Source organism: Rattus norvegicus, chromosome 4 (genome assembly GCF_036323735.1).
Source record: "Rattus norvegicus strain BN/NHsdMcwi chromosome 4, GRCr8, whole genome shotgun sequence".
Lineage (NCBI taxonomy): Eukaryota > Metazoa > Chordata > Mammalia > Rodentia > Muridae > Rattus > Rattus norvegicus.
This window is the reverse complement of record NC_086022.1, coordinates 46,329,415-46,353,958: the sequence shown is the minus strand read 5'-3', so window position 1 is coordinate 46,353,958 and position 24,544 is coordinate 46,329,415. Positions and strand designations below refer to the sequence as shown.

The 24,544-nt window shown below is 42.9% G+C and overlaps 1 protein-coding gene and 1 long non-coding RNA gene across 2 annotated transcripts in view; one reads left to right on the top strand and one right to left on the bottom strand.

The window, feature by feature from the left end:
* Nucleotides 1–22,702, bottom strand: part of Tes (testin LIM domain protein) — a 38,526-nt gene extending 15,824 nt beyond the window's left edge. The window contains exons 1-2 of the mRNA NM_001039344.2: nt 22,608–22,702; nt 2,421–2,506 (exon numbers count right to left, since the gene is read on the bottom strand). Of these exons, the coding sequence (NP_001034433.1) occupies nt 2,421–2,506; nt 22,608–22,634 (113 nt within the window). The 5' untranslated portion in view covers nt 22,635–22,702. The remainder of the gene's footprint in view (nt 1–2,420; nt 2,507–22,607) is intronic.
* Nucleotides 22,703–22,733: 31 nt separating this feature from the next.
* Nucleotides 22,734–23,983, top strand: LOC120102238 (uncharacterized). The gene is made up of 2 exons (XR_005503460.2): nt 22,734–22,872; nt 23,096–23,983. It is a non-coding gene; the product is annotated as an uncharacterized LOC120102238 (long non-coding RNA).
* The last annotated feature ends 561 nt before the right edge of the window (nt 23,984–24,544 follow it).

Here is a 24,544-nt window from a genome sequence, read left to right as displayed (position 1 = left end):
GACAAACAGGACCTCGGATGCTGAGATCTGCCATCAAAAGCCAAAGAATGTCAGGAAAGGACATCCTGGTGTGTATGGAGGGTTCTTATGCAATTGAGAAGTACACAAGAGAACCTACTAAACCACTTCAAAACACCATTCTGTGCCTGTGGGGATGGTATGAACTGAGTCCTAAATGTCGAGGTTCACCGTGAAGATAGAGGCGATTAAGTGCTTGGGGACCCCCTGGCTCAGGTTTGAGAGACGACATCTCTGTTTGCACTCAGGACCACTGATCTATAATTCGTTTCTATGACTGTTCCAAAAGGGGGCTAGAGAGATGGTTCCGTGGTTAAGCACAGCTGCTGCTCTTCCAAAGGGTGAAGGGTCAGTTCCTGGCATCCACATGGATGTTAACAATTGCCTGCATCCTCAGTTCCACAGGACCCTACACTCCTCTTCTGACTTCTGAGGGCACCAGCAACATGTGTGGTATGCAGGCAAGCATGCAGGTAAAATATACATACCCATAAAATAAAAATGAATAGATAAATGTATTTTTAGAAATACTGACAACTAGCTGTACCCAGAGGTCAAAGGCACCTGCCTCTGGTCTTGCAGTTATGGACGTTGGAGAATGACAAGAAATTGTACTGAAGATATGTGTTTGGACCCCTGCCAGGAGGATTACAACATTTCTAAGAAATATCATATGGAAAGACCATACAAACTCCAGGCTATCTTTAAGGCCAACCTCTAGTATTTATGATTCTTGGACCCTAAGACTATGGCCAGTTTATCAAAGCACTCTGTTTGATAAAACTAAGAAAGGGTTTTCATGCTCTGGAGGTTATCTGGCCAACCTTTCGACAATTTAAAAACCTCAGATTATAGCAGAACAATCTGCAGACCAACAAGTCACTCTAAACTAACATGGTCTACAGAAAAAGCAATCTCTCTCAGGAATGAGCTTTAAAAGCCTCATGAGCAGTTTGGGAAATTACATAGCTGAAAGGATTATTATAAGCTTGAAAACACCATGCCCAGCAGGGGGCGGTGTGTCCCTCTGAACCATCATCTGGTAGAGAAAGGAAAGGTGGTGAAGGGAAGAGATGGTCACCCTGGTTGGTATCTTCCTCATTCACACATTCAATAAACAGAGAATGTAAAACAAACACACATCTTCCCCAAACAATACAGCATACCAAGAATCACATAAGTCACCATGTACTCGATAGACACTATAGCAAGTCTGAAGAAGAAGTGGACAGAGAGCAAGCCGACACGAGGTTAATGGTGAGGTTTGAGCATCTGTCATTCTGGCCCTTCAGTAGTACTGGTAGATGACCTCATTCTAATCCTGAGAAATTACTCTACATTCAATGATATTATCGTTGCATTACCCTACAGGCAAGGAAGCTACTTAAGTTTGGAATATACCAACTCCATGGAAAATTCTAAGCTCTTTGAAAAAAAAAATGAGGAACTGGTCCGTTACTTGTGGGAAATAGGGATTTCTATTTCTATCCCTTTAAGGCATTTATGTCTCTTACCTAGAGCTTATTAAACATTCGAGCTTGTAAAGGAGATTTTATTCTATCTCCCTTTAGCTTACGCTGTATACAGACATAATGGCTGTTGATGCCTTTTTATTTTGGCTTCTGTTGTAATCTAAAATGTGGAAGTAGGAGTTCACTGGAGTTCAGTGTGAACTGGAACTACATACAGCTCAGAGGACGAACGCTTGCTTTGCATACACAGGGCTGCGGGCCGCCGTTCCTCAGTACTGAAAAGGAAAGTTTATTGCCCCAGGGGAACCATCATCCTCTGGATAACTGACTTTCACTTTTTTAGATTTTGACAACACTATGCTGACCCTAACTTCCGGCAGCCATGTGGAAGAACCTTTATGGTCTTTGAAATAGTCTTTTAGACTTTTAAGAGCCATTACCTTCTGTCTCTCAGATACACACACGTCCTTCAAAAATCAGCAACAAATTTTAAAAGTTTCAAATTCCTCCAAGTTTCTCAGTAATAAAATTACTTCTGAGGAAATTTTTAAGAATAAAATATAGTGTCATTTCTTGGCACCCAGGATAGGAACACGCACACTGACCACACTCCAACGGTAGGTGTGGGCCATGAGGAGTTCACGGTTAGTAACAAGCTAACTGACTGTCGAGCACTGCTACCACAAACTCCTCAGCTACTCGGAAAGGCATATTCTGTATTTGGGGCTTCTCTGGAAATCTGAAAAGGCAGCGAAGAAGTCAACCAACTTTGCATACAGTTATCAGCAAACCCACCCCATGACGTGAACACGGAGCAGTTCATTTCTCATTAACCCAGCAGCTAAGGAGCTGTGCCCACGAACTCATCAGAGGACGAGAACACTGTCCGAGAGGAGAAAGACTAATAATACTATGATTTCGAGAGCTCACCTCCAGAAGTGTAGTTCAAACCCTTCACAGTTCTCTTTGCATTTTAGACAGGGGGCTCCAAATCCTTGCTCGTGACCTAAGCCCATCTGTTAAGGGGAGGAACAAAACGGGATCTGTTATTATACATTTTTTACATTTTTAAAAATCCAATAAATCACACTTTTAATTCCACTTAACGCTCTTGTTGATGGAACTCTCAAACAAATATTTTATGAGCTTCACACTGTTTAGCTAAGTCTGACACCGGGTATGTAAGTGGAAGCCGTGAGTACGTATGTAGCATTCTTTCTATTCTCATTGTTTTTATTCATGAAAGGAAGAGAAGCAAAACACAACTTTATAGAAGACCACAAATACTTAAAGTCACAAAACTCATGAACTCATGGCTTTGCCCCTTCTGTGCCCTGATTATAAGTTCAGGGAGGACACAGAGGGCGGAGACTGAAAAGCGAACAAATGTATGAAAGAGTTTAGGAATTATGATTAAAGGGTTATTTATATTATGAAAGTACAACCACAGCAGCTACACATATTGGTTGAATACCAGAAAAGGTTTCCTATCATACTTACCACTTAAATCTTACAAAACCTCACAAAACACCTGGGAACCAGGCACCATGTCCCTCTGTTCTTTATAGATGATTTCATTAAAACCCCAAAAGCTTTCAGAATTTGCTCAGGATGGAAATCTCAGTACGTTCTGGAACTTAGCTGGAAGCCTCCTCCCTGAGGGCTGCTCTCTCTTGGCACCCAAAGGTGTTATGAGGACTGACAAGGAGAAAAGCCATCAGCAGGCTTATCCAGCTGTAAATCTAGATTTTATACTGACTACCCCGGCAAGATATCCAAGATGGCGCTTTAGTGGTATTTTTGTTTGAGGGGTAACCAACAGTGGTCCACTTGGACTTAAGACCCACCCCGTAAATAGAGATTTAAGCCTGGTATTGAAAATCAAGCAGTTATCTACGGCTGAGAGGTCATGGACACTAAAGGAGAGCCTACAGCCACATTCCTAAACCAGTAGACTGTAGTCTAAATACATGTTCTTATATGCATTCTTATACCCAAAGACAAGAGTATCTCTCACTCCTCATCCAAGAAGTGTCTCTCTGCAGTAGGTGGAAACTATCATCGGAGTCTACAACTGGTCGAAATGTAGAGAGCACCTGGCTATGGCGTACCCAAGCCCCATGGTGCACCTACAGTAGGCCCAGGGAACATGGCAGGGGTGGGAATGTAAAAGCCAGATGCCTACTGCTAGATGGTACCTTCTACATGTAACAGGAAAGCTGCATGCATGAACTCTCAACAATATGGTCACCGACACAAGACAATGGTCACGGACACAAGACAATGGTCACCGACACAAGACAATGGTCACCGACACAAGACAGCTGACAAGAGATCTCTGGCCTCATGTGAACACCGAGATGCGTGTGCTCACGAATCTGGGCTTCTCTGGAACCAACTTTTTGTTTCCCAAATACACGCACTTTCATCTTCTCTGAGTGCTCAGACTTAGTGAAGGCAGCAGGAATGTCCCTGACACAGGAGTTAAGTAAATGAGGGTAGAGATAGGTCACAACAGTATACACTATGTCCTGTGACCCAAAAGAAACAAAGTCCTAATTAAAAACAGACCCCCAAAAAGACACCTAGTTTTCAGAATCATTGCTATCAACCAAAGCCGTGAGACACAATTCCAGGCTGGCAGTGAACTAATTTGTCTATGACAGAAATGATTTTACATATCCACGTGTGTAGAGGGCCGCAATAACATTCGCCACCACTAGATGGCGCTGGCTTCCACTGTGTCCCACGTGGAAGGCCGAGCTGGACAAGATGGCGCTGGCCTCCGCCGCGCCAGCCGACTTCCTTTCAGGAAGTTAACTGTGTGCGCATGTACAAGGGTGCCTTCGTGCCAGGTCTTTGCCCACTCCGGGGCGTGCCTATTGAGATCATGGGTAAGCGACCAATCAGGTGTGGATGCGCCGCGCTAGGGTGTATATAAACCGCGCCATGCCGGCGCGCGGGGCTTCTCCTTAAGATTAATAAAAGTTTGGTTGTAGCAAGGATCCGTATGTCCCCGCATGTTTTCTTGCCAGCAAGAGGTCGCGCGTGGGACACACGTGTTGGTCTATAAAACTTAAGCCTCACTGACATCCAACTAAAGATGTCTTATCTTATGCTACATGACTGGGTAGGAATTTTCAACCTCAATTATGACAAACAAAAGGAAAAGGGATTTGAGATCCCCACTCTCATTCCTTGTTCATTAGATGTGTCTACTTCCAGACTGAGTTATAATCTGGAACGCAATTGTAAAACTTGATACAATAACATCTTCTGGAGAGGACGTAGCTCTCCAACTGTAAATCAACTTTCTTCTGATTTGTTCCTCCCTGAGGCTTCTGGGAGTGTCAGCCTCCCACTCACAAGTTGGATGAAGGAAAATGTACTACTCTACTCTGTAGACCCAGAACCATCAACCCCTGAGCTGTCGAAAGTCCATTCATTCCAGATCTTTTAAAGCACATTGCTAGAGGATCTGGGCTGCCCCAACTCTTTTGAATTTCAGTTCATGAGCTCTATTTGTTCTAATAGTTCCAGCAATTTCTCTCTTCAGTGTAATTCCATGTTCAGAATTCTCTGAAATATATAGGACCCAGAATCCTCACCACACATCTTCCCTTTCTTTGCCCTCAGCACAGACTACCCCAATTGGGCATAGTCCTCTTTTAATAAGAGAGATGGTTCTTATGTTTGGACACCCAGGTCTTACAGTCTAGTTTCTGCCCAGCTCTCTGTGCTTGAGAACTCTTGAGGACTAACAGAGATGATAGACAGTGATAATCAGCATGGCTTCTGGGCTATGTAGGATGGGGTGGAAGAGTGACAAGGAAGGCCTGGATGTTAGGTCTTTGTCAGCTAAGGCAACGTAGCTGTTTAGACAATGAAATCCAGATCCTTGGACTCACGAACACTATAGTTTGTCTGCTTATGTGTAATAGTGATGTAAGAAAATGATGAGAATTGCATAGTTACCAATATTAGAGAAAGAACAAAACAGAGAACTGTGAAAATGAAGGAAGACTATTGAAGAAGCGTCCAGAAAACTGTGGTCTCGCCTCACATTATCACCAGCTACATTCAATGGTTTTTGAAATCATTTTTCTCCTCTGAGTTTCGTCTAGATAAGGAAAAGATATGAATCGGACTGACTCCAACTTTTTTGAAATTCTAAAATTACAATTGCAGATCGTATGTTGGGTAACGATTTATCTTCAGTTAGCCACTTAGCAACCTGCCCAAGCTAAATGGCTAAGCATGAAATGATCATCTGAGAAAGGCCGTGTATGATCAGCTCATGCGAGCCACCGTCACCTCCGTCTGTAAAGGACGTGTGGGACACAAGCAAGTCCAGCTTGGAGTGACACGGCTCAGTGCTGCAGTGTGTCTTTGTCTCACCAGCACTGTGTGGTTACATTCCCTGCAGAATCAGCATTGGTGCCTTAAAAACACATGGTTTTCATAAGTACACAAGCTCTGAAGCTGTCTACTTTATATAATTTTAGCAACACATTGCGGCCAGTGTCAATAGAAGGATATGACAGATTAAATTTTTTCTCCTTTATTGTCCAAGAAAACAACAGTTCCTCTGGATTGACTATATTCGGAGAAATCAGAGTTGGGCCTTGAGACTACCTATCGAGGTCCCCTGAAAGAATAAAAGTCCTTCTGCAATAGTCACCTTAAAATACTACTCACAAACAAGGCGTATTAAATAACCATAACTATAGGCTCCTGACACTTAGCCTACATTTCCATGACCCGAATCTCCAATCCCCTTCTTCTCTCCGTTTATTTTAGAGTTAGAAATGGAAGTGGCATCAATTTCTCCATAATCACAATGTCAAGAAACCAGATATGTTGGCGACATTTCAGGTGACCCTCTTGATCCAGAGCAGAGATTGCATGTTATATACTTGAAAGAGAAAAGTGGGGGGAGGGGAGGAAGGGGTATAAAACATCTGGTATTTCAAACATGGGCTGGGTTAATCTGGAGACAATTTGGATCTGGAAGATATTATACAGTGTTCAGGATGAGATCATGTGAGTCTTGCTGCCTTATAACCAAATTTCCCTGTGGAGCAAGACTTGTATGCAGTTACTAAATAAGCAAGTGTTACTCAGACCGTTAATCACCGTGGAATGAAGCTTCCCAGGATAAGAGATATGAAATATGCTATATTCTTTCATGTATGTGCATATATTTACACACATATTGGATACATAGGCACATATACATGCAAGTGTATATGCAGTGTATACAGAGATATATAAAATGTTATGTATATATATTTATATTGTAGTCATGGACAAAGGAATAACATTTCTAAACAATGTTTCTCAGCGACTGGATCTTGTAGAATCTGAGTAGTTTCTGTAGAGTCCTGCTCCCTTCCAAATCAATAAATCTTGACCCGTCTCTGACACAAGGTCTTAAAGTGTTGCAATTGTTTGGATCACTGCCTGTTTCCCAATCTCTACCAAGATACATACGCTTCCCCCAAAACGGAGAGGGGTAAGCTAAGTCAAACACTGACCTAAAACAGGGAGAGAGAGACCCTTTAACTTTTATATACCTTGCCAGCTTTATCAGGTGAGGAAACAAAAAATCTAACTGTTATTAGGACTTGTGATAATTACCACTAATGAAATCTCTAGGTTTGCCTTTTCAGAATATCGAAATCTCCTTTCTCACTCGTCAAAATACATGAGAGGGGGACTAAGGAGACGGTTGTGCCTAGTTGCCTCGTCACCTCACTGAGAGCCTGAAGTCTTCTCCATTTGTGTGGTAGCTTGCTTACTGTGTGCCAAGCTCTAAACATACCAGGTTGCCTGCTCTTCCACACAATCTCTTTGCACAATCTCTCCTCGTGGTAACGTAGCAACACATTCTAACTCTGTATGTCACCTTGCTGTTTCAAAAATTAATTCATCCTATAGCAACCCTCCTTGTGTCCGATGTTTTTAGTGAGATAATGAAGTCCTCTTTTTCTCCAATGTCAGAGAAGATACTTAAAACCTGCCACTGCCTCATTTGTTCCCTTTCTCCTCCTTTAACTGTGTTCCCCAAGAGCTTTTCTGTCCTTGTCTGGGTCTCTATTCCTATTCCCCATCTGTCCAAATCTCTCTCTGCCCACTCTGCAGGCTCAATCCTAATCTTTAATACTTTGATAACCTTCTTTCATTCGCTGATTCCCTCTTTCCCACGGGTCTGGGTAGAAATCTCATTATTTAGTGCTTAACTGCACTGTGACAGTGACTGTGAGATGCTGACCGTGAGGCTGAAATTCTAGCAGCGCTACAGGGATTTGCTTATTTAACTGCTTTAATCGCGCGATCTTTAATATAGTAAGTACCCTGCCCCATAAAACTTCCACCATTTTCACAGGAGTGGGCCCGCAAGGGATTGTAGCAGGAAGAGCAGCAAGCATTCGTACTGCCAGACATGGTTCTAAGGGTTTCCCATGAATCAACCTGCTTGGTGTCCATAGTTCCATCGAAATAACAAAATGATCTGTGATGCAGGAGGTGTGCTATAAATATGGGTACAAGCATCGATTACTGCCACCTTGCTTTCATTTTTTTATGTTTTTGTTTTCTATCAAGCCTCTTTACTCACATGCCACACTAAAATAGAACTTTCTCCTTCCCTGTAAATGATTTTCTTCTCAATATGTTGGCTGTTCACTCTGTCAGGACCAGGAAGAGTCTTCCCAAACTCAGGACAGAGAATGACTTTTTAAAAAAAAAATTCCCAAACCCCATTCTCTTTCTCAAGAAATAGATGAGGATACCCAATTGTACATACATGTACATGCACAGTTATAAACCAGTTTTAAAAATACTATATACAATGCCAGGCTTGATTAATAGAAAATTTCCAGAGATAAATTTATCAAAATATCTCTATAAGTCTATAACACAGTAGGGTCTTTATTGAATGGTTTTGTATAAGCGTCCATATAAGCTTTCTTACAGAAATCCACCTGGGATCAAGAATGAAGAAATAGCCACAGGACCTCCATACTATGAGGATGTTATACTATATGACTAAAATTGGGGAGAACTTGCGGCCAATCATTCTTATTTATATTATATATTTATTTATATAACACACACATATATATGTATGTGTATATATATTATATATATATCACACACACATGTGTGTGTCTGTGTGTGTGTGTGTGTGTGTGTGTGTGTGTGTGTGTACTTGTCCAGCATTCAAAAGCCAAAGGAACATGATTGTTGCTGAAATCACTTCTTAGTTTAGACTGGCTCCACGGAAGGGCTCTGCAATGACATGCACTTAAGCAACATGCCCTAAAAAACCCTCTTTATTAGCTATAAATGGGAACCTGAGTCCAAAAGGTATGCGTGGGAGAGCCTGAAAAGACTGTGGACGGCCGCCAACACTCCTAATTTGGTTTTATGTCAGTCATTTTCTCCACCACGGCTACAAAGAGGGGCCACTCAGCACACTGAGAAGCTTTATGTAGACTGTGCCCCAGGATTTGGATGGTGCCATCGTTCTTGACATCTGCCAAGTCCGGAGCATAATTTCTTCAGGATTGCCCCATTATACTGTGTCAGTGAGAGCAGGGGAAGGTTCCTGCACAGTGGTTGACAGACCCTTGTTCTCCACCTGTCTAATTGGCGTGTATATAGGAACCAGGAAAGTACAGGCATGTTTTCACCAAACAGCAAAAGGAAAGGCTTGAAGTAATGGCTGAGAGAGCTGTAGAGGAAGCTGAGAAGGAAACAGGGAAATCCAAGATGACCTGGGAGTGAGGCCCCAAGGAGAAAGCACAGGGAAAGTGGGGTCTGGGGGTGGGGAGGAGTCATGCAGAATAAAACTCAGTTTCCATGGCAGTCAGGGAATTCAGATCCTAGGAGTAGAGAGTACTGCCAGCAGGGCCACGTTTTTGTAAATTTACTAATACCCAGACTTTCCACATCACCCCTTGCTCTGGACAACAAACCAAATGAAAATATCAAATGCATTTACATGGTGTGCTTTAACTGACTTAGAACTGTTATCTAACTTTTGCTGGGTTGACAGAGTGCTTAGAGACATGGCTCAGTGGTGCTGTGGGAGCCAAGCGTGAGTAGAAAAAGAATGAGAGAAGGGTTTAGTCCACTGTGTTCTTTATTTACAGAGCTCCTATTGCAGAAGAAGTTCCCCATTAAAGAAGACACACAGCCAGCATTTACATTTGCGTAATGGTTCAGGAACATCCGGTCATTTGCCGAGCATGCACATACTTTCTACTTAGAGCAGCTATCAGATCTCAGTTGCATGCTAATTCAATCTCCCTTTACCTTGGCAGAACAAGCAAAGAAACTAAAGTTAAATGATTAGAGCGGGCCATCCCCAAGTCCCGAATGATGTCACAGAAGCTATGGCCCACTCGCTTTGACTCTCCCCTCTTCACAGAATATTAGACTGCATAAGTAATTCAAGGTTGAAGAAAGTTACCGCCATGACTCCTTCTGTACTTCTCACTACAGGAGGGAGATAAGACTCCATCCCAGCCATGATTTGGTGCCTAAATCCCACAAATTCACCGGTAAAGACAGTTGTTTATTCTGTCCTTTCTGTTTGCTCTGTTCATGCTTCAACAATGGTGTGAGCTGGGGTCAGCTGGCTAGGCCAGCTGCCAGCCATGCTTCTGTTCACTTGAGGGCAAAAGGTTCAGGGGAGCTCCTGCTGAGATCTCTCATCTGTTTCTGTGGCCTCTCATTTTCTTCCAGGCTGGCCTGGCTACTTCCCAAAATAGGATCAGAGAGCCCCAAGGAAGCAGGGCGAGACAAGCAAGGTTTGTTGAAGGCCCAGCCTGGAGCTGACACTGGCCCATTCAATACCTCATACTGGGCCAAGGAAGAAACAACAGCCGGAAAGGGGAGGAAGGCGGATGGCATTTTTAAAGGGAAAGACTGCAGAGAGCCATGGAATTCTCTCGATTAACCAGTAGAGGCATACCAATCCCCTATCCTTGACTCTGTCCAATCAGCTTTGAAAGAGGAAAATAATTAATTCCAGAAATGGAACATATCCCAGGTTACTGAGCTGTGAGAAGTGTTTCTTTGTGCTCCGCATAGCCCCGGCTAGGAATAAATTGCTGAAGTGTGTCATGGCAAAATTGCTGACGGTCCCATCGGGTGCTTGGTGAATGGTGTGATCATTGTGCACGGCTCTCTTCCCTGCATGCTCACCTGTGATGATGGTGGTGGTGATGGCAGTTGTTTGTTTTCTATGTGGACACTCCAGACCTAGTGTGTCAAAATGTCAGTTTCAATTCCCTAGAGGGAGCAAGCACCGAGATCACCAGGATACACTAAGACCCCTGATACAATTCTGGGTCTCTGGACATTTACTTATTAGTGCGAAGAGACACCCAAGCATCCTTAACAGAGAATAAAAAAAACAATTAACAATTACAGAGCACGGTCAGCGTCTCAGACTAGTTTATCAAAACCAAAGAAATAGGACAAAATTAAAAATAAAACTTGTCCAAAAAACAAGCAAGTATCAAAGCTGGGATTTAAACGCGTGTGTGCAAACACCAAGCTCTGCTTTGCTTCCTTTAAACCCCTGTGCTACACAAGAGTGTGGAAGGCAGCGGTGAGTGTCCTCTAACTGAATTCATCTGGTTCTCAGAAGTCACATTAAACAACAATTCCACTGCCTTGGGTATGGCATCTTAAGAATGTGGAGTTGGGGTAAATATGTCTTGTCTCCCCTTCCCTTACACTGGGCCTATTTCTCTTTGGATATTTGCATCCTATTAGCACTGACATTTTAACACTTGCACTGTGGCCCAAACACTTCTGTAACAAACTTTGAATCTGTTACAATATTTAAAAGGTCGCACTTTGTAGCCTACCTTCAAGAAATCTCATGCGCTTTGGCATTTCCCACAGAAATAAGTTCTACATCTCTTCCCACAACGTGGAAGAGACATGGTCTGGCTGAGAGGAATTTAGAAAGATCTATGTCAAAGCTAGCAGAACAGTGGCTGAATTAAAAACAGGAGCTCTGAAAATCAAGCGAGGCACACTGCGAAGCTCGCAGCCTTTTCGAAGGCCCAAAGACCGTCTGGAAGAGCCGTGGTCAGTACTCGCATGGGATGCTATTACTGTGCAGATTCTCAACAAAGGGGACATTTTCAGAAATGAACCTTCAAGTCCATATTCACCAGTCCCACTACTGTACACATTAGAATGCCATTTCAAGATACATCACTGCCATCACCTACCGTCGCTTGCCCGGACTTCCTTCTCCCTTCATTTAGGGCTGGGAAACGCAGTTGCCTTCGAATAAGGAAGGTTTAATGGTGTTTTTGCTTGCCCTTTACTGTTCCAACCTTTTGCTACAAGTACTGGTTGATCTAAGGTAGGCAGATCAGATGGTGCCAACCTTCTTTAAGTTGATTTAGCCCGAAGTTAAGGGATTGTTAGATAAAGCTCACTGAAAAGAACATTTAACTTGGTGTAAGATCTTTGTTAAAGGTGTGCCCTGATGCTCTTCCTCATTATGAGTAAGGATGTTGGGCTGAGGCACGTCAGTTGCTTAATGGGAACCTGACTGGCAGCTGTCAGACTATTTTCATACCTTTGGTCTCAGTGATGCTGGGTACGGAAACTACTAGTAACCTAGGTGGAAGAGAGGTGGAGGCTACCTAGGGAGGTAGGCAGCTCTGTGCTTTCTGTTGTTCCACAACCTGCCTACGCTGTGAGTGAGCTTACTGATTCTCCATGAGTCCTCCAGGGCTACACAGTGCAAACACAATGGCAGCCGCACCAGGTCCGGACGAGCCCTCAGCTACTCAACTCCCATTCAGCCCCACGGGCAGCTCCTCGAACTAATGCCATAACAAACTTAACTGTTTTAAAAGCGAGACATAGCGCAGAATCTGTGATTCTGATATATGGAAGGTAGCGGCAAGAGCATCACAGGTGTTAGGGGCATCATGGGTTACATAGAAAATTCAAGGCCAGCACGGGCGATAGAAGACACTATCCTAAAACTATTAAGCAAAGTGGTTCATATGTGAAATCCTAGAACTCATAAGGCAGAAGATGAACTGCCCTGAATTCAAGACCAGCCTGTGATGTGTAGTGAGTTTTAGCCTAGTAGCGTGAGACCTTAACTCAAAACAAAAATAAAAAACAAAAACCCTAGACACATCTACGGGCACATACCCTCATGGCGTCTCCTGAAGATTGATCTGATGGCTCAGAGAAGTCAAACCCATCAAAGGCAAAGATACATGTTGTTCCAATTACATGGAGTATTGCAACTCTCATGTCTGCTTCTCCAACTGCACCTTCGCTTCAGGAGTCTTTGATTCTGTTGTGAAAGCTTCAGATGACCCTGCTCAGAACACTGGGGCACCTTCCATCAGCCCTCGCTCCTACTGGGAGAAGCAACTAGCCCACCTATGACAGTGCGGGATTTGCTCGCCCTTGCAGTGGTCCATGAATGATGCAGGAAAACCCTTGATGTTACCCACTGATGCGGCAGCTCAGACTTCGATAAAACCTCATTAAGAGTGTTTGGTAGTCCACTTGTGGTCTCCACTACAGGTAGAATGCACAACATTGACAACTGGACAAGCTTTTGGCCCCAGGCATATGCAAGAATTTGAGATCTGCTCAAGATCTTGTCCCCAACAAGCAGGGGACAAAGACTGAACAGAACTTAGCCTAAGAGCTGCAGAGAGCTTTGTCTACAAAAACAAATGGTTGTAAAAAGCCAAACTATAGAGAGGCTACAGGTCTTAGCCGCTGGGGAAGTTCTAGAAAGCCACCGAAAGTTACTACTCTGGCTGTTGAGGAGCTGGTGTGTTCCTTGGTTTACTAGCTGTTTGCTCTCTGGCATTGCTTGACCTCCCAAGCAAAACTCTCGCACTGAAGGTTAAGGTGGTAGCTTGACTCAGAGATGCTGAAATCTAAGTCTTAGTTTGCTTATTAGTCTTTGAAGAGCAGACGAACCCTTGGTTGGAGATATAATGAAGGCAAAAGCTTGGGGGCAGGGTGATGCCAAGTCCAGCCAAGACCAACGTGGAGTGGCCTGGTTTTTTTTTTTTTTTTTGTTTGTTTTGTTTTTTTATCAGCAGATGGAAACCATGTATCAAATCTGAATCGATGTTAGAGCAAAGAGACCCGCAGCAGAGGGATAGGGTGCTGCAGCTCCGCCTCACACACCTCAACTAAAACCTGACCCTGGGAAAACTACAACTGCTGTGCCTTCCGTGCTCTCCACGTGACTTTTGAAGGGTCCACTAGAAGCTGTTAAACTGTGAACTCCGAGCGAGCAAGAGTGCACTTACTGACTTTTCCCATCCATCACCTTGGCTTCATGCTACTTCGTCTGCCTGCAAAATGCTTTCTTTGCCTAATGAAAGTTTGTTGTATAGGACTTGTTTCCTCGATGGACTACTCCCAGTCTACCCAGTGGAAGTTAGGTACTTTTGTCCTGGGACTCAGTCACCGTTGTCCGAATTTCCATTGTCGCAGGGCTCTTCAAACTGGCAGGTGGCACGCCATGACTCACCAGTCCACTCTGACACCCACTACAGGAGCCATTAAGGACTTAAACAATCTTCTATCTTTGCCTTTAACAACTTTTTCCCATTAATTTACTTTGCATCCTGGCCGCAGCTGCCCTCCCACCTTTCTCTGTCACCCCCTCTTCCCCAACCCCCTTCTCCCCTTCTCCCTTTCTCCTCCAGAGCAGGGGAGGCCTCCCATGGATCAATCGGCCTTGGTCTATCCAGTTGCAGTAGGACTAGGCCAATTTCTCCTATCGAGGTTAGACTGCCTTTAACAATGTTAAACAAAAAACAAAAACAAACAAACAAAAAAACAAAAAACAACAACCAAAAAAAAAAAACCCAACAGCTTAGTGTGTTTTGATTTTAATAACTCAGTTTTGTTGTTTTTAGAAAGTCAGCCCATGACAGATCTTTCTTAAAATGTTGTTCCTTACCAGATCAAAGAAATAATATTATTACATTCATTCCAGCCTAGCCTGCACTGTAGTAAATTTACATGTTTGTCTTGCTTCCCCCTCATTCCGGACCCTTTTTGTCTTCCTTCCCAATACTTACACCCTAATATTCGAACTACATAAACTCAACAAGTGATGTGGATGAAAACCCAGTTTAGAGTCTATCATCTCAAATGTAAACCACTTTAAATATCCTCTATGTAAAACAAAGCATAACTCTTTGAGGAGTCCCAGTTACTTTTACTAGAGGTCAGAACCTTATAAAAGAAAAACACTCGCCCTCCACAGCAGTGACTCATTCTGTCAGGCTATCATGATGATGTATCCATATAAAACCAAAAGTCTACCTTAACATCTGCCTGACCATTTTTCAAAGAAACACAATGTCGCTTTATTCGCAGGGAAACACAATATCACTTTATCATCAGACAAAGCAAGGAAAAGTTCCTGTGGTTTTGACTTATTACTGACTCCCCACCAAAGCATTCGAGGCTCCCAGCCCAGTTTTCTGAGCTCAGCCCGCCACTGTTCAGATAAGAAGCTATGCAATAAACTCCTGGAAACTCCTTTTTATAGTTTTTAAAGAGAAACACCAGCTGAGTCACTCCTGGTTTGAGGATGAGTCAAGTGTCTCATCCAGCCTTTCTGTCACTGAGTCACTAAGTCACTGAGCAGCCATGATCTCTGCAGTATCCCAGGGGCGAGCCTCACCAAACACTCTCCACCCAGAAGCCTTGGCCAAACCCGGTCAAAACCTCAGACTGGGGTGGGGTCAGAGAAACTGAAGATGGTAAAGTGTCGATTTTACCTTGGGAGCCAAATAAAGCAGGAAGCATTATGATTTCATGTATCCGTTATTGCTCTGGGCAATTATTTAAACAGGAAGTTAAGTGGATGGGATGCTCTGAAAATAAAAAGTAGAGGTAGCTGCTTTACAGGAGAGCCGAAGGCTGTAGTTGGTTTCTGAAAAACTTAATCTTTACATTCTGGTTTCTAGCACAGGGCTTATTTACTCCAAGAACAGTGACACTGTTTTTCTTTAAAATCTTGGAAAGGTTATTTTACAACCTGTTTTTTTATTTGATTAGTCTTTTTTTTTTTTTGAGGTTTCCTTAATCACAATTCATATAACTTCCCTGAATGTTTCTCCATCTTATAAAAAAAGCTTCCTATATGCCTTGAACATTAATGATCTAATGGACTTTTAAATATCCTATTAGTTGCCATGGCAGTAGTTGCCAAACAAAACATTCTGAGCACAGCAAACAGGAATCCAAGACTGACTCTCCCCATAGGGCATTTGTCATCAAGAAGACAATGTGGCTACTTCAGAAGTGCAAGGGTATAATGGCTACTGCCTCATTTCACTACTGGGGTTTCCACATTCCAGTACAGAAAACTGCTTTACCCATTTCTGCCCCAGTGGCCAATCCTTAAGCTAAAGAAAATAAGAATTCCAAAGTTTGCAAGATGATCGATGATGCCCACAATTCATGACTCAAACTCCCCACTATGTTAGGGATCCAGGACACTGCTAACTTTTAAAGGCTACAGAGGAGGTTATAATCCTAGCTCTGATGACTGTCATCTGTCATTTAGTTTTATTTATTTTTGCTCTATTCCTCTTTCATGGGTGTAAGATCCGTGTCTTTTTTTGTTCAGTCCTATAGTACTACAGTCCGCACCAGCCCTAGATACAATTTTTTAAAAACAATTTTAAAGAGATAAATCTTATTTGAGACATGGTGCTTAAAACAATGCATGACCTTTTGCTTCTCATTTCTCCATACACCAAGGAAAGTAGCGCTTCCCATGTGAGCTCATTTGTCCCATGTCACTAGTTTCCTTGTGGAATTCACTGATAAATAAAACAGTTCTACACTATACCACTTCCTGTGTTCACGCGCACATTTGGGACTGCGTGATTAACTGTCATGGAGTACTCTACTTGGCAGACTGTCGCAACGACTTTTCATACAGGGCCATGGGCTTTTGAACCTTAGAATTAATCTCTTTCACCTATTCAGTGGTTCTGAACATAAAAATTGAGATCCAGGGTGGACAACATAATATAAAATAAAAAAAAGAGTAGATTGATTCAGATCTATTATACCCAGTTACGATGTGAAAGGTATGCTAGTAAAAATAAAGGAGAAAGTCAGATGCACAGCTAATCTTTCCAGACAGAGATGTATACTGCATGTTTACTGGCTTTTCCTAATTTCTAAGCACAGTGTGTACTTTGGTTTGTACCAAGAACTTATATTCCAATCATGGAGTCAAGCACTATTCTAAATCTCAGAGAAAGAACATGGAGAGTAATGCCAAGAAAACCCTTTTCCACAGAGTGCCGGCCCCCAATATTAAATCTACTCCTAGTACTCCCATAGCAAATTCAAGAGACAGCCCATCCTTTTGGTGTTTCCCACTGCCTTTTAAACCAAAGTTTTTGTAAGCAGGAGAGAAATGGACCATAATAGCTTCCTCAACATAAGGGTGTCTTGTGTTTACCTTTGTTCTCTGCTGTTAGCTGTCTGGTCTACTATGCCAGTGAAACTTGGAGCATCTGCCATTGGAAAATGCATTTCCTACCCACAAAGTGTGGAAACTTCTACCAAGTATGTAGTCCTGAAAGTAGAAAACTTTCAGAGCTCAGCAGGACCTCCAAACACAGACAGCCCAACACAGGCTCACTACTGCTCAGGACCGTATTGAATACGGACAAGAGAGCATTACTCTTCTGCTTCCAACAAAACTGAGAAGCTGGAAGAATCCTAGGAGCTACGGTGAGGGATGCTATTGGAGTTTCTTTGCCTGTAAAAGTCTCCCAGGAATTTCTATTTATGAGCCTTTTACATTTGTAGACTTCTGTCTGGCTATTCATCAAATGTGGACTAGGCATATGAAACCCAGCAAGATAAGATGGTAAATTTACTGGTAGAGAAACCCGTTCTTCAAACATAATCTCCTTAAATAATCAAGTACAGACGTACAAATGCATCACATTTTATTTGCACGACGCAGTGAATAAGTTGGGTGATAAAAGGCTCCAAAGGTAGATGGCATGATAAAAGGAGGATGAATTCTAAGGGTTATGGTTCAAGATCATAGTAACACTCTTCAATTTCAGGTTAAGTAATCTGAACTGGGGTTTCTTCCTCCTCAAAAATGACACTATGGCTCCCATAGGACACTTTTGAACAAGAACCAAAATTATCAAGTATCATAAAATATGAATTTATCTCTCAAGCTTAATATCTAGGTAAAAAGGTGAAGCTATAAATGTATCTGTCATCTACAAATTGACGACCTTAAGAGTTAAAGAAACATGTATTGGGAGTTTAGAATTAGTTTTCTTGTAGGTAGAAACATGGGAGATCCTCTAGAAGATGGTGCCTTAGTTACAATATGACAGACCTTGAGGAATGGTTAAGACTTGGTGTCCAACTTGAAATACGAACACTACTTAGTGTTATTTAGGAAGGAGTACATAGTTGTAACTATCAGTGTTCACCATCAGCTTAACCAGATCTAAAATCACCTGGGAGATGGGTCACTGAGCATGCCCATGGTGGTCATCTTTATTTGGCTAATTAAGATGGGAAGATAGCACCATTTCCCTATGAAATCGAGGAGCTGAAGAGCAGTGTGTGCTCATGGCTGTCTGTTTTACCATTATCATGGATTTGCTATGACCAGTTCCACCAAGCCCCGAACACCGTGACTCCCCCACCAGGATGCACTGTACTCTTGAGCTATTGGCTTTCTCCTTAAGTTATATCTGTCGGGTTAGTTTACCACAGCAATAGGGAAAGAAACAAGAAACGGGGCCTTTGCTAAGAGTCACTTTCCTTTCTTCTGTTTTTTCTGAGTCCAAGCATCTACCTTTAAAGCTAAGCCCTCCCTTTCCTCTGCTGTATGCCAATGATTCTTGAAGAAAATGTGTTTCCAGTGTGCTGTGAACCAAGTCTCCTGGAAACAAGCTATGCTTGCACAGTGACTGAATGGTTGGAATTTTAGTACTATGGAGAGATTGGGAGGGGCAGAATGAAGGCCCGGAAGCTAAGAACAGCCATTCTCAGCCCATCCGAGTCTCATGTGACACCTAATAGACTGAAGCCTTTTGGAATCTATTAACTTAACAGACCATTATCTCTCAGCAACTCAAAAGCTAAGACTGTCATCAGATAGCATCTTGTGTCTTGGGTTCTCCCCATCTTGATGTGACTGCACCCATACATATTTTAAATTTGCCTTGAGTTATGACTTTGTTTGCTCTGTAAAATTATAAGATGTCATGAAATTACTTCCACATTAGAAGATGGAATGCAGGGTAACTTAAATCTGTGTTTCTGGGCCATGGTCACTCAAAATGGCTCCAGAATGAACCTTTCCTTTCCTTTCCTTTCCTTTCCTTTTTTTCTCTTCTTTTCTTTTAGATGAGAGTTGCAGTTTTTGCATCAACAGTTTCCTACATCAAGAAAGGATTCATGCAGAGATGCTGACTAGATTTGAGGACCCAGATTTCCACCTACTTCCCCCCTTTCTTTCACTTAATTAAGGGACTACCTATAAGAAAAGGCTCATTCTCTATCCAGTGCAACAATCTCTGGGGTTCTGAAGCTTTTCCAAGGCCACTCTCCTGGACTTCCTATCCATTTTGGGGTAATAATTAAAGGTTTTGAAACACATCTGAATGGCAGAGAAGAACCTTTTGTTGCTGTTGGTGGCCCTTCATATTTAAGATGCATCTTATTCTTCCTAAAGCAAAGGTTAAAGAAACAAAGAAGTTCAAGAAAAGTATGTAAGATGCTAGCATAGATTTAAAAAAAACAATACAGGAAAATGAAAGTCCTGCAGCAATTCTAGGCAGTATAATGAAAATCACTGGAGTCTTTCTCTTTGTCTCGGGTATATTTTGAAGAATAAAGTTTGATTTTTCTCAGAGAGAGTAGCTCTGAGAGAAAGCAGCTGTTGATGGGCCATGATTTCCCATTCACCACAAAAATGAGGCTGTTTCTACCTCTCAGTCAGTGTTTATTTCTGCAATCAGATGCAGATTTTTATTTACACAAAGTAAAATGGATGCAAGATACAGGGACCGGGTCCAGCTGAGCACTTCAAAAGATATGGCATTAACATAAAAGTCAAATTCTTCCCTAAAATATTGTTGAAACAAAACTCTGTGTAGAGAAACTAGCTTCCACATCCTAGCAACAGCTCACTTACTTCAAACAAAACAAAATACAGAAAAACAGCAATTATGAAACCCAGTGTACCTGTGATAATGGTAACTGCTAATCAACTCAAGGGCAAGTTCTCGGAGAAATCTCTCCTTTTATCAACCTAAACTTTTACCATATTAAAACCCACCCAGGTCACTGCAAGGTAAGGACTCCCGTCTGTGATTCTTTTTTTTTTTTTAAATAGGATATGTTAATAGAAAATAAATAATATTTTCCATCTGCCTGGGGAAATTCCTTCTGAAATCAACAATAATGTAAGGGTTTTGGAAGGGGAAAATGCCCCGCACCTCAAGCTACAAGTCAAATTGATTTTGATTTAAATGCATCTATATCTCCATTTCCACACTGTCTTTGTTTTCAACTGTATACTCAAATCATGGCTTTCCTTTTGTACTTAAGATCTGACAACTATTTAGATTTGAAAACCAGGGAGAAAGTCTTGGAAGTCAGAAAGTCTTGAAATATTTCTTTAAGTGTGTTAGAAAGCAACTTATAAATAAAACAATTCCTAAGTACATTTTATGGTTTAATGTACTCCCAGGACCTTCAAACTGCTTTGTACTAGGGAACCTTTTATCCAATTCACTAAAAACATAGCTTAGGAAGGGAAAAATCAAGGACATGGCTCAAATGGATCACTCTGAGTTTCTTAGTCATTTGCTGATAGAGGATCCTTCTGAGAGTCACCAGAAATGGCACGTCATAAAATAAGGATTTATTAACTGTATCGCATATTCTTTAACTTCCTGAAATCTTTTTTCCTGAGGTGGGATAGAAAGCTGTAAGCTTACAGATACTGCAAAGGCACTTGGTTGAAAAGATATCCTTTTAAAGGAAAGGTGTAACGGAGGAGGACAGCTATGCCACACTTGAAAAGATTTATTCATTATAAACAAGACTTCAGAAAACTGCTCATAAAAGATATCTGCCTGTTTTAACCCTTATAAACCACTTAATTCTTAACTTTGGACTTTTCTCTAAGACCTATTGTCTCAAAGAGTTTGTCTTGTTTCATTTAGTGTACTTTCGAAAAGATTGGTTTTAGGTTCACAGCAAAACCGAGCAGAGGGCATGAAGCTCCCCAATGGTCTTTGTCTTCGCATGTCCGGCCTGCCCCCTCACGATCAACCCTGTTTCAGAGGCGGCCATTCATGAGACACACTGGCACATCACTATGTCCCAAGTTCGGATTCCACATTACAATTCACTTTTGTTATCCTACATCCTGTGGCACTTGACAAACATGTAAGTGAGATCACACTTAATAGTGTCATTATCTTAACAAGCCTCTGATTTCCTTATTTATCCCTACTCCCTCCAAGGAATCCCACTTTTACAAAGCAGTTTTCAAAACAGCATTACTAAGCAAAGACATCCTCCCATTTGGGACAAACACCTAAAATAGTTTTTATATAAAAAACTCAATAACTTCAGTGTGTGTTCATCAACAGAAGACTGCACATCAGATATTTTCTAAGTGGCAAGCACAGGTAACCAAAAAAACATGTTAAAAGAATAAATATCCAGAGACTACACAGGGACAGACCCATGGCTCCAGCTGTATATGTAGCAGAGGATGGTCTTGTTGGGTACCAATGGGAGGAGAAGCCCTTGGTCCTGCCAAGGCTGGACTGTCAGGGTGGGTGAGAGGATAAGTGGGGGAACACACTCAAAGAAGGGGAGGGGGATGGGGTAGGGGGGTTGTGGACAGGAAACCGGGAAAGGGGATAACATTTGAAATGTAAATAAAAAATCCAATTAAAAAACATAAATATCAAAAGAGACTAGAAAGTATCTTATATTTCCTGTTCTTTCCTTCCCTTCTGGGTGTTGATTTTAATCAGAAGGGACCAAGGAACTGCTTCCTATGTTCAAATTTTTATTGATCAACAGCTTCCTAACCTCATACCTTACATTTTGCATACGATTTGAAAAACTCATTTCTGGCACAAAATAGAGAGTCCCTTTTGGAAGATGAACTGCAGCTGCAAAGCTGCAGGAGAAGAAAGTTTTCTCAACTTGTCTTTCTTCTGCACAACTTCCTTCCTTATTTGATAAATGACCACTGACTTAAATTTACTTCAAAGTAAACAGGCGCAATTCCTGAGAACAAGACCTTTAAGGTCGAATGTTACAATAGAATGTGACGTCAGCGTTCTTTTGAGTCATAGTCTGATCCCCACCCCTTTCTCCCAGGCGACCTGAGACATAATCTCCGAGTTCCTCAGGTAGGGCCTTTAGCCTGGACACCAGGAACAGCCATGAGGGTGTTCCGCAGGCCGGGCCGCTGAGCACCTGCAATGACCACTGTTTGCGGCTGGCTGCCGAACAGCGTTTTCTTTGAGAACTCACTCCGCAAGAAGGAAACAGTGTTTTGGCACTCAAGCCATAAGTGAAACACACACACACACACACACACACACACACACACACACACACTCCCCCAAAAATCATCACTTCAGAAGTTATCATCAGGCGCGGGTGTGAAGGAAGTGTCACCAGTCAACAGTCACTTTAGAGAGCCTGGGGCAGCCAGGCTGCCTGAGTGGAGGATGTCAAAGCCACATCACTGAATCACACAGGCTCTCCAGAGCGCAGCTTCCCGCAGGCAGGAAGCGGTGTCAGCCACTACCTCGCCTAGACTTCACCCAGGCTTTGGGGGAAGGCGTGGCCGAAAGGTTTTTCGAAAAGTTTCAGGCGCAGCGACAGCAAGTCGCAGGGTCCAGCCCCGCAGCGACTGTCACCCAAGGGAACGGGGTCCGCCGAGTCATCCTCCAGCCACACCCACAGGGTCTGAACCCTGGCCAGCCCCCGCGCTCAGGTGAGGCGACCACGCCCGCCTTTCGCTCCACTCACCTTCTTCATTTTGGTTTCCAGGTCCATGCTGGGCGTCGGATGGGCTCAGTCCCGCGTCCCGGATCTCCGCTGCGGGAACTCCAGCGCCGCGGCCGCTGCCGCAGCTACTCACCCTGTGCCCTCGAACTTCCGCAGCCCGCTTCGGCAGCGGCTGGGACCTGGAACAAAGAGGCCCTGGTAGCCAATGGCAGCGGGACAGCGCCGGGTAGTGGCCAATCAGCGCGCGCCGCACGCACCTTCGCAGCCTGAGCGTGCAGCTAGCAAGGTGAGGGGCGGGGCCTCGAGGGGCGGGGCCCTGCGGAGTTTCCCTGTGAGCAGGGACTTAGTTTCTTCAAAGCCTAGCACTGGACATGTGGGGAAGCCTTTCCTCTAGCCAAAGGCTAGGGCCAGACCTTTACTTTTCGGTGATTGTACTTGTGTGTCCGAGGAATTTTCATGCAGGCCAAGAGGAGTGATCCTCCCAGTACTAACTTCTTGGCTGATTTCAGAGGCAAAGAGAAGTCTTGGAGCTCCTTAGGCATCCAAGGGAAGAGCACTGGGCCCTGGTTTCACTATTGGTGAAGATGTCCATTTCTCAAACGCTTTTCTCCAGAGTCCTGAACACTGCCAAGGAATCTTCTCTCACATCCTCAATGCCAACGAAGGCTACTACTACATTGTTTTGTGAGCACTCAACACCAAAACATGAGGCTCACAGGCACTACTGCAGAAGTAGGTGGTGTCCTTGTTTGGGAAACAGAGTTGCTTTGGTCCTACTAAGTGGAGTAAGGCGAGGCTGCTCTTGCTTCTTGTGTAGTCTAGTTTCAACCTCTGGTCTCACAGAAGCCTGGGCCACCAAGAACCCAAACTATTCTTTCTTTCAGTAGCTATTGCTATTGGATTATCGGGGCCTGGAAGACCCTAGGGATTCATTTACTCACACATCCTACAGGGATCTGTAGGGTTTGGTACAGAGCTTGTGTCCCAGTAAATTTTCCAGGATGTGAAACTGAGGAAAAGAAGATTTTGATTTAGGTAAATAAGCATGTTCTTTTGGAGGAAAGAAGTTAAATTATCTGTCTCTCTGTGAGCACTTGTGAGAGCAGGTTTGCTTAGAGCCCAAAATAGGTTGGATCTTCAGGGGTTGGAGTTCCAGGCCACTGTGAGCCTCTTGACTTGGGATTTGGGAACTGAAATGAGGTCCTCTGCAAGAGCAGCAGGAGCTTTTAACAACAGACCCACCTCTCCAGCCTCAAGTAATTTTCTTCTGTTCCTACAATATAGAAAATGTTAATGGCTAGGTATCAGGTGTCCTCCTAGTCCCACATCTACATATGCATATGTATGTCTTACTATATGTGCACGTGATATTAATAATAAAATTTCCATATAATGCAGATACTCGGGTCCAGATGTCGTTTCATTTTACTTCTGAACATTTGGTAACTAAAACACTTCAAGGTTCGCTTTAGCCAACACTTTTCCTTGATAACTTGTTAATACCACTTAACAGAGCATTGCTTTAACACAAGTTAATGGAATGATCAAAATGGCTTGTTATAATTTTTGTTTTTCATTCAGTTGGAATAAAGTAATCTGAGGCATTTTCCCAAACCACCCAACAGACTTGGGCCTACTGAGTCTGCCCAGTGAAAGTGTTAATCGGATGAGGTCTAGCAATGATAACATTTCTGCTTTTCCAGAAAGCTTAACAGAAAGGAGACGCTCATGAAATCAGTTTAAAATACCTCCTCCTTGTCTTCCTTGCAAGCCCTCCCCATATCACTTAGTGTGGGTAGCGTTAGGAAGGACAGACATTGAAATTCTGTGGATTCTAACTGGAGTTTCCATCCTGCCAATTACAGATTATTGTCAATCATTTGTAGATACTTTATTTAAAAAAATGAAACCGGGTAGATCAATATTTGAGAATTGGAGTGAAGTCTCTTATCAAGATA